Raw genomic sequence first — 15,937 nt, forward strand, 5'->3', positions numbered from 1 at the left:
TATTCTGTGTTGTTTATAGAAAAAAAGCTCCAATAAAACTCTGACAGAAACCTTCAGTTGTGTTTTTGTCACTGGCAGGGTTGGGAGGGTCGCTTAATAAATGGTAAAACTGTTTATCTTAATATAGTGTTTTCAGGGATGCAATGATTAATTTCATCATCAATTAATCTGTTGATTATTTTCCCAGTTAATCGAGTTATTTGGTCCATGAATTGTCAAGATATTGTGAAAAATATTGATCATGTGCACGGATATACACACCGCCTGTTTTCACATGTTTAGACTGATTTTCCAACTAGTGATCAATCTGGTAATAATGCCTTAATAATCTTAATAATAAGAAGAAGAATTTTCCACTAATCAATCACTTGTTTGGTCCATAAAATGTCAGAAAATGTTGAAAAAACGTCCTCAAATGTCTTGTTTTGTCCTCAACTCAGAGATATTCAGTTTACAGTCAGAGAGGAGGAAAGAAACCAGAAAATATTCACATTTAAGAAATCAGAGAATTTTGACTTTTTTTTCCTTAAAAAATGACTGAAAACAATTAGTCAATTATCAAAGTAGATGCAGATTGATTAATTGATTAATAATAGATCAATGGTTGCAGCTGTATGTGGTTTATGTTCACTGTTAGGTTTAATAGTTTGTGCTGCTGTTCCTTCCTTTGTTGTGCAGAATTTATTTGTTGACTGAAAAAAACATATTTCCACCCAAGATGTAACAAAAATGACGTAAAAGATGTACCAAGAAAAAAAACAACGTAACAAGACAAAGAATTCATAAATGATGAAAAAAGAAAAAAAGAAAGAAAATTATGCAAAATAATGTATAAGATGTAATAGGAAAAAAAAACTGTGGAAAAGACACGACAAAACAACGTAACAAGATGAAAAATTATGAAAATGATAAAAAATGAAGTAAGTAAGTAAAATGTTGAAAACAATGTAACAGGAAAAAAGAAAACTCAGTGAATCTTTTTTTCACTAGACGCCATGACAATGAATTGGCAGCTGTGTGTAGGTTTGGGTTAATCTGATTTATCTGCAACTGTAATGGAATACAGTTACCTGATTTTAATCTGCAGATTACATAATCCTGTTAAATTTAATCTGTTACTCCCTACATCTGGACACCGTGTTACTGTGTAACTCTTGTAACAGTCAGGACAAAAAACATTTCTGCTCACCTGTTTTATTCTTTATATAGATGAGACATTATTAATTATTAATCATATAAACATCATGTGAACACTATTTACTACATTTAAATGGATTAATATCTAAACTAGAAATAACACATTATAAAGCTTTATGAAACAATCTAACAAAATGATACAAAATTTGTAAATCTCTGTATTACTTTATATTTCACTTAATCATAGATTCATATTTAAATGTGCTGCATTTACAGGAAACTGACTGGACACTCAGAGGTACTCTGATACAGTTCATATAAAAGTATAAGTACACGCTATTACTAATATTATTAAAGAATAACTTTATGAAACTGTTCCATGAGGATCAAACTAATTCATTAGTTGTATTTGAATAATAATTATCTGTTCGGATCATAAACAGGCAGATTAAAACTTTAAACATTCAACTACAGTCAGATTATCACAATAATCTCATCAGATTAACAGTAAAGGAACTATACATTATAAACATTATGAACATATCTACATTAATGACAGCTGCTGAGTCCGCTCTGAGGCGGCCATCTTTGTAGCTCACGCTTCAGTGGGAGACTCGTCGTCGTCTCCGTAGACCACACCCTTCAGGTAGGCTCGTTTGAACTCCTCAAACACCATGTCGTCTGATTCGCTGCAGGACAGGGAGGGGGAGGGGCAGGTTAGTCAGGTGTTTTAACTCCGCCCACACTGCTCCTCTATCTTTATTAATAGATAACTACAACATGAGACGGCACATAAAAGATAAAAATGATGCCAAGAATGGTAAAAAGACAAAAACACCAAATGACATAAAAGATGTAACAAGATAAGACAAAATGATGCAAAGGACATAAAAAAAATGAAAACGATGTAACGACAAAAAGAACATAACCAGAAGGGAGCGAAAATAACAAAAAAATGTAACACAACAAGGTGACGCCAAGACAAAAATAGCGTGACAGATGTAACAAGACAAAAACAACGTAGCAAGAGAAAATGACATAAAAGATATAACAGGAGGAAAATGATGTAAAAGATGTAACCAAACAAAATGATGTAAAGACGAAAACAATGTAACAAGACAAAGTGATGTGAAAAATGTAACAACACACCAAATAACATAAAAGACATAATATGATAAAAATCAAGTAAAAGACATAACAAGACAAAATGAAGTACAAATATTCAGCGTCATGCAGACGAGTGAAACTAATCTATTGTTTGGAGTTTGTCATTACAAATTATTTAGCAAACTTAGTTTATTTGCACAAATGAAAACCAACATGAACGTGCAGGAAAACAGACATGTTGATTTACTGACTGCTGAAGATGTAAATGATTCAACAGTAAAGTTTTTTTTAAAACATGCTTTAGTTTTTTTATATTAAATGAATGATAGGACGTGTTGTGATGAGACCTCAGAGTTGTTTCAGGAGCCTGCAGCTCTGAAGTCAAACAGTGACAGAACATTTCTACAACCAATCAGAGGAGAGCTCACCTTTCTTTGGCTGAAGAGTTCAGACAGAAGCACGATGGAGGAAAAGAAAAGAGAGAAACCAGGTTAGTGTTCAGAGAAATCACAGCCAGGAGAAATAACTAACAAACACTCAAATAAAGGACCAATCTGTCTTTTTTCCGTCAGGTTTGAGAACTTTAGTGAGAAGATATTTTGGACATTTAATGGAAGAAGTCCCAGCAGATGACTGTCCCCATCCACCAGATAAAAATATCTTCTCTCAAGAAATGTATTACTTATTATTTATGGAGCAGATGACTTTTTCTTTGAGACATGCTACCAAAAAATGTGTATAGACATTTTCTTTGAGAAATTTGCTTTATTTTCTTTTATATTTTTCTTTTGTACCAACAGAATGGACTTTTAAGTTATGAATGAATAGGAGGCATCTTCCTCCTCAGGAAATACTCTGGTTTTGCACAAATCAAAGTTATGTATCATAAAGACTTTTAGGATCGTAAAGGACAACCATAGACAAATCAAAGCACATTGAGTTTTATGCTTGTTGGATGAAATGTGATATATAAATAAATCTGACTTGACTTAACTTGACTGACACAAAAGACCCACAGATTTGAAAACTGCGAGGTAACCCAGATTAACTTCCTTTTTTATCTTACATGTCAGGCATTTCTTTAAACCCACAACGACCGTCTGTTGTCTGCACTGTTTTTGTTAAAAATAAAGCCAGAGTTATCAGAAGACACACTGAGACACTGACCCTGTTTATTATATTCTACACTGAGACATTTTATAATAATAACCTTCTTCTGAAGTTTGAAGAATGACCAGAAACCTCCCACAGTCATTTGTCTGTTTAACATTTAACACTCACACATGTTCAAACTGCACACAGGAGGTCACATGACCTGCAGCTCATTCAGTCTCATTAAATTCAAACAGGTTTATGGATCACTGAGGGTGTGTGTGTGTTAATCTGTATTGATCAGCAGTAATCTGGATGTTAATCTGCAGGATGTGATGCAGCTTGTCGTGTCAGCAATACACAACAAGCTGCTTAACAAAGACACACACACACACACACACACACACACACACACACACACACACACACACACCACAGTTCATCCACAGGTTGTGTGTAACCTGCAGGACGATTCATTGATGTGATCAATTGCAGAAATCTGTTGATTTGTGTAACGTACGTCTGCACGCTGCAGTGACCTGCTGCTCCTGATCATCATGTCAGCAACCATGTGACTCTGTTTGACCTCTGAAAACTGGACACGTGTCATCACAGTGTCCTGTTAACTCTGTCAGCACCTGAGCTGCAGCTCCACAGTCACCTGTCACCTGTGACTGAGTGAACATCACCAGTTTATTTGCTGCTTCTTATTGGTCAGTTAAAGGGGAGGGCGGGGGCTGTACCTGCTTCAAGTTTAGGATGCATCAGCTTGAAAGGAAGCTCCAGAGACACCTCACTGTAAAACACACACACACACACACACAAAGGTGTTGGTCATGTGATGTATTTCCACGCAGTAAAGGGATAGTTCACCCAAAAATGAAAATTCAGTCATTATCCACTCACCCTCATACTGATCGAGTGATGAATTAAATGAATATTGCTTGTTTGGTGTAATCCAAGTCTCCTAATGTCCCAACATGCCGTTCACTTGTACACCGTCACACCACACACATCCAGTTCAGACAGTGTGCATGTGCACGTGAATGTGGCTCCAAACTAAGGATCTACAGTGAAGATTTAGGCTAAAAACATGGCATTAATGATGCCTTTCAAGTCAACTTGGCATATCAGGACTTTAGGAGACCTGGATTTCACCAAACAAGCAGTATGGAGGCATTTTATGTTTTGTTTTTTGGTCGTTTTTATCTGAGAAACTCCAGCAGCGTTTTGTGGACTAAATAACTAAACCCAACCTTCAACTTGCATGAGGGTGAACAGATAATGACTGAATTTTCATTTTTGGGTGAACTATCCCTTTAACACACAAACAAACAGCAGGTATTTTGTTACCTGGATCCAATTGTCCTGTTCGTGATGACGAAAGAAAGAACAGAAAGAACAGAGACACGGGATGAGTTCAGGGACAGTTATCGTCTCACACTTATCGTTTCAGTCATAAAATTTGATCAGTAAATATAAAATTCACTTTGACTGCGAACTTGGACAACAGGTGAGGTCACAAGTCACACTTGTAACCCCACATGACAGTGATGTCACAGATGCAGAGCAGTTCTCACTTACCCTGAGGTGATCATCTTCACCACAACTTTGTAGGAGACCAACATCCCCTGAACCTCCCTCAGCACCTCCTGCTTCACTCTGAGACACAAAGAGACAATGAGTCAAAGAGACAAAGAGACAGATGATATCATCACAATGTGAGTGTGTCTCTCAGTGTGTCTCAGTGTGTCTCACATGGTGGATGAAGCCAGGTTAGTGTCTTCATGTTTGAGTCGTCCATCCAGAGCAATTCCCCTCCTGTCTTTGTTGTAGGCCAGCAGAGGGTACAGAATGTAGTCCTTCTTCAGACTTGTCCCAGAGGGGACAGAGTCACTGCAAACAAAGGAAAAGGTCATAAAAATATACACAAAAAATACAGAGAAATAAGTTCATAATTCCCTCTGTTTATTCTGAATGTCAGATACATTTTCTGTCTCACTTTGACATTTAATTAACTCCAGTTTTCTATCATTGCTAACTAAATATTAGTGTCAGTTAGAAAAGGAAAATAAATATAATCTACAGTCTAACCAGCAGCTCCATAGTTTGGTTGGTATATTACATACTGTACAAACCAGGAAGCAGCTAAAATGTCAAAATAAAAGCCCCTCAGGCAGAAGGTGGTTAATAAAAACTCACTTTGTCTCTTCTTTGGCCACTGATTTGACGTACTTGTCGTTGGAGTAAAGAACAACGTTGGTCACCTGTTCAACTGAACACAGAGACATGTTTGAATTAAGAGTTCAGATCAATTATTTATGAACAGGGGCGAATCTAAATAAATATTTATGGGGTGGTAAGAAGGTGACATTAAGACTTTAAGAGATGTCAAAAATATAAATGCCAATTTAATCCCAGTCACATATATCATTTTTACCCTAAAAACATTTCTTAATTGTGGCACACAGGTAAAACATTGTAAAAATATCTAAAGGTGTCATCAGAGTCAATAAACTGAGGCGTGTTAGAAACAACGTGTGAAGTCACCTGACACACTGATGTCTTTGATGTTCCTGCTGGAAGAGTTGGTGATTTCTACACTCACTGGGACAGGTTCTCCGTGGTAGAACGTCTTCAACGGCACACAGACACAGCAACAGACAGACAGCCAAACAGAGAAACAGACAGATGAGAGAGAGAGAGAGAGAGAGAGAGAGAGAGAGAAAGATATAATAAATATCAATAAAACAGAAAAATAATTTCTGCAGTCCTAGTGGGTGACACCCCGGAAGCCTGTCTGTCTGCCTGTCTGTCTATCTGTTTGCCTGTCTGTCTGTCTGTCTGTCTGTCTGTCTCTAATCAGTCAGTCTGTCCGATCAGTCTGTCTGTCTGTCTCTCCATCTGTCTCACCTCTTTGGGCAAGCTCATTTTGATGTGCAGAGGTTTCTCAGACATCAGAAACTCAAAGGTGGTCTCTGCATGTGGAACCACTTTCGTGTTCTCTGGACTGAACTGGATCTTACGGATGCTGAGACGAACTGAATTCCTGCAGACACGGAGTCAAATAATTCCATCACAGTTATTAATATGAAACAAACACATATCATCTCATAAATACAATCATTTGGGTTCGCGAAGTAATACTAGGAATAATAATCAATAACTGACTGTTGGTGACTTTAAACTCACTGTTTGTCGATCTTCTCATCCTGGTGCTCACCACAGAAAGCTTTCACCTCAAACTCCACTGCACATTTCTGTCAGAGGAAACATGCGGTGTCTGTGAACATCATGTAGACCTGTGAATGTCACTACTGAGGGGGTGTGGTCTGACGGTGACGTTACCTTTCCCACATCAGAAGGTCCAGGCTGCAGAGCCACAGAACATGGCAGGTTGTCTGGAAACTGAAACACAAACATCTCAAAACTCACATCCAGACCACTGCATTCATGTTATCTGTCCTGTCTGTTCAGGTGTGTGTTCAGGTGTGTTCAGGTGTCTGTTCAGGTGCGTGTTCAGGTGTGTTCAGGTGTCTGTTCAGGTGTGTGTTCAGGTGTGTTCAGGTGTCTGTTCAGGTGTGTGTTCAGGTGTGTGTTCAGGCACGCAAGCCAAAGCCAAACTTGTCTGAAACTCATCAGCAGCAGTTACAAAACTCTCAACTGAGTGAAACTAGTTTCACAGAAAAGCCAATCAAAATGCTGATAACGTGTCAGATGATGACATCACATTATGATGCAGAATCATTTCAATTGATTTTAACTGACAGTTAATAAAACAGAAGATGATCCTGTGGACGCATCAGAAGAAAAAGATCTTCTCAGACTTCAAGTCAGGTTTGTAAAAATGTCAATAAACACGTGAGCTATTCTTTAATATATTGATATTGATTGACTGACTGATAGATCTATTGGATTCTCTTCTGGGTAGGTTTTTAGAGTTTTTTCCTCCAGCAGATCAATAATCAATAATGCACCAACTGCTCTCTTCCTGTTTGGGTCTACCCAGGACCCTTGCTAGGGTGTTCTATCCAGAACCTTTGCACTGTCTAAGGGTGCTAAGAAGAACCTACATAGGTGGTTCTACCAAGAACCCTTTTATATTCCAAGGGATTTATCTGGAACCCAACCAGGGGTTCTACCAGGAACACTTTTATGTTCGAAGGACTTTATGTAGAACCCAAGCAGTGGTTCTACAAAGAACTCTTTGATATTCCAAGGTTTTTATGTAGAACACACACACGAGGGGATCTACTGAGAAACCTTTTATGTTCCAATGGTTTTATTGCGAATCCACCCAGAGGTTTCTACAGAGAACACTTTTATATTATGGTACAAAGAACTCTTGACTTTTTCTCTTGAAAAGGGTTCTTTGGTTGCCAAAGGGTTCATACATGAAACTGTAGTCTTATTGTCTTACAAAGAACTGTGGACAAACTCTTCCTTCAAAACAAGAAGGGTTCTTTAGAAGCAGATGGTTCTGCGTAGAGCCTCAGCCGTTCAGCCGATGTTTTTGTCTGTCTCACCTCAAAGAAGAAAGGGAAGGCGTTGTCTCCGAGCTTTCGGAGAAGTTTCTGCTGGATCTTGGTGTGGGTCAGCTTTTCTTTGTCCTGCAGCTCGGGGTAAACCTGCCGGGTCACCAGGAACAGGTCCCTCCTGAAGGCCACGCCCATCACATCCATGTCCTGACGGCCGTACCGAAACGTACACGACAGCATCACGTACACTGAGGACACATGAGGACATCGTGTTAATAGTGATGACCTCACTGACTTTCAGTCAGTCATGTTTCTGATTAATCAAACATTCAGACCTTTCTTTCCTTTGACCTGCTGTGGGTCGATCACAACAACGCCATCTGAAAGAGACACACAGAGACGCTGTAGAGACACATCACAGTGTTCACTGACACTTTATGATAACCATCATTAATAACTCTTAAAGTTAAAGTTAATTAATCTTAAGTTAATAGTTATTTCACTGTTTACATACAATGAAATGATAATTAACTATGTTTACTGATGTTATGTAATGTTTAAGGCTGCAACTATTATTTTCATTGTCAATTATTCTGTCAATTATTTCCAAGATTAATTGATTAATTGATCTGCCACAATCCTGTCAGTTGAAAAATAGGTCCAAACGTGGAGCACATGGACGTACATGAGATGGACGATAAATCTTGGCGTCACGAACAGGATGGTATTACAGCAGATAAACACTCCTGATACACTGTTTCTTAATCTTTTGATCATTTTCTGTATCAATCCATTAGTTGTTTGGTCTGTAAAATTGTGAAAAATGTTGATCAAAGTCCAAGATGATATCCTCAAATGTCTTGTTTTGTCCAATTTGATTGTGGAGACCTGCGTGTCTAAAAGTGACACTAGAGGGTGTCACGGTGTCTAATAAAGAAATAACTATTGACTAAAGTTGAATTAACTATCAATTTACCTATTATTAATGATGGTTATTATTAAGTGTTACCCAATGTTACAACATTTTCAAGTCAGAGACCAGTTTTATCTCAATGCCAAAATAATTTCAATAATTCAGTCCTTAAAGTAAGTTATTTCTAACAAACAGCGGTCTCTTACATTCAGGCAAAATCTGGTCAGTCTGTTGTGGGCTGTGTTTAAACCATCTGATTTGGTCCAAATTAAGCCAAAAATAGACATCAAAAGTTGGACTATGTTTAGTCCGTCTGTTTTTTCAACAACATTAAAAAAAAGACGTCCTCTCACCTTTCACTTTAAACAAAAATCAAATATTTCTTAGAAGCCACTTTTTATTCAGCAGTGAGCGTTAATTTTAATCTAACTCAGAAATAGAGGGTATCCAGTGGGGCCAGAGCTCATGGAACTCGTCGTGGGATATCCAGCCTTGGTTCATGTTTAGCCTAGCTTAGCATAAAGACTGGCAGCAGAAGGAAACTGTTAGCTTCACTGTGAGTCTGTTGTCGAGCTGATCACAAATCATCCTGTAGCTATGCATAAAAGTGATCTCTTACCACTCCTTTAAAAAATCACTATAAAGCATAAATATCATCTCCGAGACAGAACCAAAGTAAACTGAAGGCTGTTCTTAAACCAGCTGGAGAACCTGCATGATTTTGATTTGTTTTGAAAGGAGGGCATGTCTCAGCATTTGGAGGCCTTTTGAAGAGCTTTTCATTTGTTGAAACTAAACTTCATGCATGTAAAGCAGGTGCTGTGGTGGATTTTAGGATTTCATTGGCTATATGAAGCATCAGCACAATGTGTTGTTCAAAGGAACAGCCTGCCTCTCTTCTCCTGTGTAAAGACAGAGCCAATCAGAACACATTGTGCTGATGACTGGTGCTGTCTTTACATGGGAGAAGAGAGGCAGGTTGTTCCTTTGAACTCAAACTCTCATTGGCCATTGTGATCTGTGGTCAGGACATGGAAGCTTCAATTAGCTCAAGTGAGGTATCAATCAAAACTGCAGCAGCCATGTTGAGGTGAAGAAATCACTCCTGTCTGCTTGGTAACTCCAGACACAGGAAATAAAAGTGGGAGATTAAGACCTCTGTTGGCTCATTTCTTGTCTTTGCTGGTATTAACTGATGTTATTGTGTATTTTAGACTGAAAGTGTTACAGGTTTGGATCGACAGGACCTTCGCTATTGGAACAGATCCATTTTTGTCCGAATATTATCAGTCAGTGGATTTCAATCAAATGGTGAGTTTCCTCAGTGTTGTAATTGTTTATTTGTTGGTTTGTAGAGCTGGTTGTACCTGCTGCTCTGACTGTATCTGGAAATAGTTTGCATCAATGGAAACACAAGAATCTCAGGTTTCTAATATCATGTCAAATGACTTAACATGTTTACAGAGTAGGTGTGTACTTTGACCCCACCAGTTAACAGAGCTTAGAGAAGTTAAAAGGATTTATACGTTTAGTTTGAACCTACCGACTGGATCCACAAAGTCACAGTGATCAACAAAGTCTCTTTTGCCCATGTAGACGGCCACCTGAAAGAGAAGAAGAGTGTTCACAGACGGTCAGTGTGTTGCTCAGGGGCACATCAATGGCTGTAAAGGATGTTATGGATATTTTACTTTGACTGTTCCTGCAGAACTCACCGACTTGTCCCGGGAAACTTTCTTAAAGACGACGTGTTTTGGACTCATGGTGATGACAGATGTGGCAACCTGCAACACAAAGAAATATTTAACGTTCAAGTTCAAACAAGGGCTGCAATAATTATTATTCTCAATTATTAATCAACTATTATATTAATCGTCAACTATTTTGATAAGTGATTCATTTTTTTGATGAGTCATTTTTTAAATAAGCAAAAAAATGCTTCTCAAATGTGAATATTTTCTGGATTCTTTACTCCTCTCTGAAAGTAAACTGAGTATCTTTTATCTTTTTAACAACGTCATCTTTGACTTTGATCAACATTTTCTGACATTTTATGAGCTAAACAACTAATTGATTAATGGAGAAAATTATTTTTCAACTTACAAGATTGTGGCAGGATTAATTAAGAAAATAAGGCAGGTCCAGTTGAATTTGCAGAGGGATCAGTACAGAGCATCTGCAACTCTCAACAAAGCTGAGAAGGATGTGAGATGTGTCACTCATAGCTACTTCCATCATCAGCTTCAGAAAACAATGATGTGTTTAATTCAGAATGTTGATTTTGTTGATTACGCCTTTTTTAAATCAAGTTTTAACATCATGTGGATGCAGTTTTTAAAAAGTCTTAACCAACAACATTGTGAATTAAACACATCATTTTTTCAGGACCTGATGATGGAAGTTCCTGCTCATCTCTGTTGAGAGTTACACATATGCAGTTTCAGCCAGCACTTTCCCCTGCCATGTCCGTGTCATCAGCATCCAGCTGAATCTGGCTGGACTGGAGATCTCAGGCAGACTGGGACCAAACACCTCCTCTGAGACTGACTATACAGTACTGAGGTGGTTTTCTTGCTGGGTTTGACTCCTGACACTTTGGGGCTGAGTCAGCTAATTAGGCAGCTAGCTCCACTGCTAACTGAACAAACCAGCTAACGTCAGCTACAGATAACAGCAGACACCTGTTAGACCACTTATACAACAAGTTAACTCGGTTAGCTAACAGCTAATCTCTCCTTTAGCTACCTCTGTCAGCTAAATCGCCTTAGTACTGTCCCCTGTCATTAAACTGACCTTATAACATTTAATAACATCTTTATCATTAGTCCAACATGTACCACTTTACCTGAGGTCAATGAAAATATTCATGACACTCTTATAACAGTCTCATGATAACCAGTGTCAAAATCAACCACATGACAGTTTAATGTCATTTTAAAACTAAAGCTGCAATGATTAATCAATTATTAGTAGACTGTTAAATTAATCGTAAAGTATTCTGATAATTGATTAATCATTCTAAATCATTTTTAAAGAAAAAAGTCAATATTCTTCTTAAATGTAAACATTTTCTGGTTTCCTTGCTTCTCTCGGACAGAAAACAGAATAAATAAATAAACTGCTGCCACACTCCATTAACATTTTGATCAATTTAACAGATATAAACATCTACGCCTTTATTATGACTCATAACACTAACTCATTCAGAGAACATTCGGCATTAATTTGAACTCTCATTGATGTGAAACAGGCAAATAAAAACAGCAGAACATTGTCAGAGAGGCAAGTATTTCAACTAAACATGCATCTTTCATCTCTGTGGTCATTTTATGATTTATTACAGTAAATATATTACAGATTTCTCCTTTAACGTGATGTGGACTGACCTGAGAGAGACGAGATGAGCAGCAGCAGGAACAGCAGGTTTATAACAGCTGATCAGCATCAGAGCTGCTTTTATATCTCACACACACGCAGCCTGGTCAGCAGGCTGATCATTACAGACTGAACACACACAGACAGATAATCCTGAAACAACAGGAAGATCTGCAGCTCACTGTCCTCAGTCATAATAATAATAATCAGCTAATGGTAATTATTATTAATGTTAATTTATCACTGACTGAACCAATCATTCACCACCTCTGTCACCCCAGACTCCTCGTCACAGGTTTCATATGTACAATATGTCCCTGAACCATACAAAAAAATCTCTATTTTAGATGAGACTGAAGAAGCAAAAACAAACCAAAATTGAAGCTGCAAGCGGCACTGGATGGGCCCTTCCATCCCAGTGCCAGTTGGACCTGCAGCGGCCGCAGCTCCGTCTTTAGATGCCATCTGGTCAGTGACACTCTGAATTTTAACCCGTGTTGGACACTGCGGAAAGAAGTTTGATGTCACTTCCTGTCTCCACTAGGTGGCGCTATGACTAAGAGTCCTGATTGTCATGTAGATGTGTTCAGGGTGGGACTCTTATCAAACGTGTGAAGTTTGGTGCAGATCGGACCATTTACACCAAAGTTATAGCAACCTCCGTGTTTCATGGCGAGACATCAAAACTTGTAACCAGGCCTTCAATGATAGCTAAATCTTTAAAAGCTTTTGATCACAAAGTAGTCTAGATGGCACTTATTTTGAGGTCATTATGATGAATTCTGTAGGTGGTGTAGGCTGTTAAAATAATACAGCACCTGGAAATCAACAAAATTGACCACAAAATTCAAAATGGCCAACTTCCTGTTGGGTTTAGGTGATTGGTCCAAGATACTTTTTTTGTGCATCTGGGCATAATACATATGTGTGCCGATTTCTGTGCGTATTGGTGAAACGTGCTGTAGATGCTGCTCTTTAGAGGGCGTGGCCAAATACCACCAAAAAGTATGTCAGCTGAAACTTTTCACCACAACTAATACGTTTGCCAAGTTTCATGCACCATCGAGCACATTTAGCTCCTCAAAAATGTGACTGAAGATTGCAGAGAAGAAAAATAACAATAATCTGAGCAAAGCTATTACGGTCCTCGTAACGTTCGGTGTCCTAATGAAACAAAAACTGCAGAAAAACTTAATCTGGAAAATTAAACTGATTTCTGTGTGTCGAGATATACTTGCTTTTAACTTCCTGTTTGCAGACGCACCCTGGCTGCCTCATGTATCCTGCGTCTGTTCAGAGTGATGGTTCTGCACGTGCTCAGAAAATAACGCTCAGCTAAACAGCAAATTTATCTCCAGACTAAAGCTCCTCTGACTGTTTGTTCTCACACAGACTTCATGGAAACATGCTGATGAAGCTCATGTGATGCTGCTGAAAGCTCCAACAATAAGAATTAAGTGGACGCTGAGTTGGGACAGTCTGGTCGTCTGATGTTTGTAAAGTGGAAACGTGGAAGTTTGAAGAGAGTTTAATGTGTTCAGTCAATCTGAGTCACTGATTTATTCATAATCAATACTGATGATGATGATTAATAATGTTATTGTGACATAATGTGATCAGCAGTGTGTCTCTGCTGAGCTGATAAGTTGCTGTCAGTCAGACTCAGCAGTCTGTCTGCTGACATCAGCAGCTCACTCACACACACTCACACACTCACACACACACACACACACACACACACACACACACACACACACAGTCTGAGTGTTACTAAGGGTCATCAGCAGCTTCACACCAAAGAAGAAGAATCTGATCCTGCAGCTGCAGTTTGATTCAATGAAACAAAATATTATCATATTCATTATTAATATTATTACCATAATATTAGTTTCTATTTTAATGAAATATTAATTTAAACATTACCCAACATCCATCAGGAGCACAAACACAGAGTGGACGTCTGTCCTGATACAGACTGCTGCTTGTTTAACTTCTCTGTGTGCACAGACAGACTTCAGGCTGAGCACACTGTAAGAAATATTGTTTTATTGATGATATTAGAAATATTAAACACATTTTTTTCACATTCATGCAGAGAATCAGGGAGAAGTTGGAGCGGCACAGCTAACAAATCCTTAATTTTATGATAAAAGCAGATTTTGCAGATGTGTTGAGAGGTTAGGAACATTAGGAACACATCTGGATACTGGACCATCACAAACTCGCCCCCTGGTGGGCGGGGCAACATGGACGTCATTCCCAGAACTGACAGGTTCACCTCTGATGCTGGTGAACAGTTCAAAGAAGATACATTATTTGGTTGTCAGGAACACGAGGATCTAGATTATGTCTGTTATTGCACGTGGGTCCAAAGGAACAAGGTTTCACCAACCACTGGTGGACATTTTGAAAAATGGCTGCCACGCCCATTAGTGGGCAAGTTTGTGATGACCCAATATCCACTATCCACATCTGGCAAATTTGGTGCTTTTATCACAAATGTCATGAACTATACGTTGGTCATGTGACACACTGATGCTGGAACAGCTGTTTATTATTAATGGGCATAACTGTCGGTGGCACCGGCATTAAATTTACCACTTAGTGTGTTTGTGTGTCCATCAGAGAGAAGAGTATCCAAGAGAGTGGGACATCAGAGGGCCAATCAGAGACAGGAGAGCATCAGAGAGAGGGTACAATAGGGAGAACGGCATCAGAGACAAGAACTGTTCTGTTAGTCAGTGAGAACATGAGTTTCATTTAGTTTTCTTGAATTGTGTGACAATAAACAAGACTTTGTGCAACAAAACTATGCTGTTATTTATTATTTAAATGTTTAGTATCAACACACTGCAGACTTGTATTTTTTTAATTTTACTTCTGACTCAGTGCTCCTGAAAACTTTTGTTTCAAACTCATTTACCTTCCTCTCTCTGCTGTCACTCTGACTCAACGTATATCTGATTATACAGGAAACTGACCTCATCGGATCTTTGTTGATAGATGTGTTTTTAATGTTCAAACAAACAGAACACGTGAAACATCTCAGATTGATGTTGGGACTCTTCCAGAGTCCCCGGCCCTCAGGTTGGGAACCAGTGATTTAAATAAACCCCGACCTGATTATTTTCTTCTTCTGTTTTTCAGATCAGGTCTCAGCATCACGTTCCTCCACAGACAGAGAACCTGCCGACTGAACAGATCCTCCTCCACTCTGACTGAAAACACCTGAGAGACACCTGACAGCACTGAAACACACACACACACACACACACACACACACACAGGACAGGAAGTAAACACTGTGGCTGCGCTCCAAATCTGAGACTTGTTCTCTTTATTTTCAGTCCTGCAGCTGCTCTTAAACTCTGTCCTGTTCCTGCAGGAGGACTGACGACTGCATCAAAATGAACGAGGACATGTTAATTACTTCTGTTCTTTTCAAATTAAATTTCAAATGAAACATCCTAATAAATGTTCATGTTTTTGTATTTATTGTATTTGTAAATGTTAATAATAATCAAAATCGTAGAATAGTATCCTCGTCTTTGGCTGACAGCTAAAATAATTAAAACCACATACAAAAAGTTACTTAAGTAACATTAGCTACTACAGGAGTAATGTGATTACTTTGAGATGCACTTTTATCTGATATACAGTGGGTTATCAGTGTTTCAACTGTCCCCAAAAAAGGGGACGATTGGTAACACTTGGACTTCTTGCATGAAATTTAATATTACAGTTTTGTACTTACTGGTGAAAACATCAACTGTAAACCCACAGAGAAACATTAAAGTTTTTATATCACGTCGACACTTTCCGTTGTTTTTGATCA

The 15,937-nt window shown here is 38.4% G+C and overlaps 1 protein-coding gene across 2 annotated transcripts; it reads right to left on the reverse strand.

The window, feature by feature from the left end:
- Nucleotides 1-1,178: 1,178 nt before the first annotated feature.
- On the reverse strand, nt 1,179-15,436 carry LOC146328591 (S-arrestin-like). Of its 2 annotated transcripts, XM_084717640.1 has the most exons (16): nt 15,222-15,436; nt 10,443-10,511; nt 10,271-10,331; nt 8,150-8,194; nt 7,863-8,062; nt 6,685-6,744; nt 6,529-6,596; nt 6,250-6,385; nt 5,887-5,971; nt 5,539-5,611; nt 5,095-5,232; nt 4,921-4,998; nt 4,690-4,704; nt 4,080-4,132; nt 2,673-2,682; nt 1,179-1,826 (listed from the first exon to the last, which is right to left on the reverse strand). In XM_084717640.1, exons 2-16 carry the CDS (start codon nt 10,488-10,490, stop codon nt 1,733-1,735), a joined length of 1,164 nt encoding a protein of 387 aa, XP_084573766.1. In that variant the 5' UTR covers nt 10,491-10,511; nt 15,222-15,436; the 3' UTR covers nt 1,179-1,732. The 2 variants fall into 2 exon arrangements, 1 of the variants encoding a protein (XP_084573766.1); XR_014769988.1 differs by lacking the exon at nt 15,222-15,436 and adding an exon at nt 12,114-12,379 and having other exon boundaries at nt 2,673-4,132.
- Nucleotides 15,437-15,937: the final 501 nt, after the last annotated feature.

Source organism: Lutjanus erythropterus, chromosome 4 (assembly GCF_056507025.1).
Source record: "Lutjanus erythropterus isolate fLutEry1 chromosome 4, fLutEry1.hap2, whole genome shotgun sequence".
Taxonomy (NCBI): Eukaryota; Metazoa; Chordata; class Actinopteri; order Lutjaniformes; family Lutjanidae; genus Lutjanus; species Lutjanus erythropterus.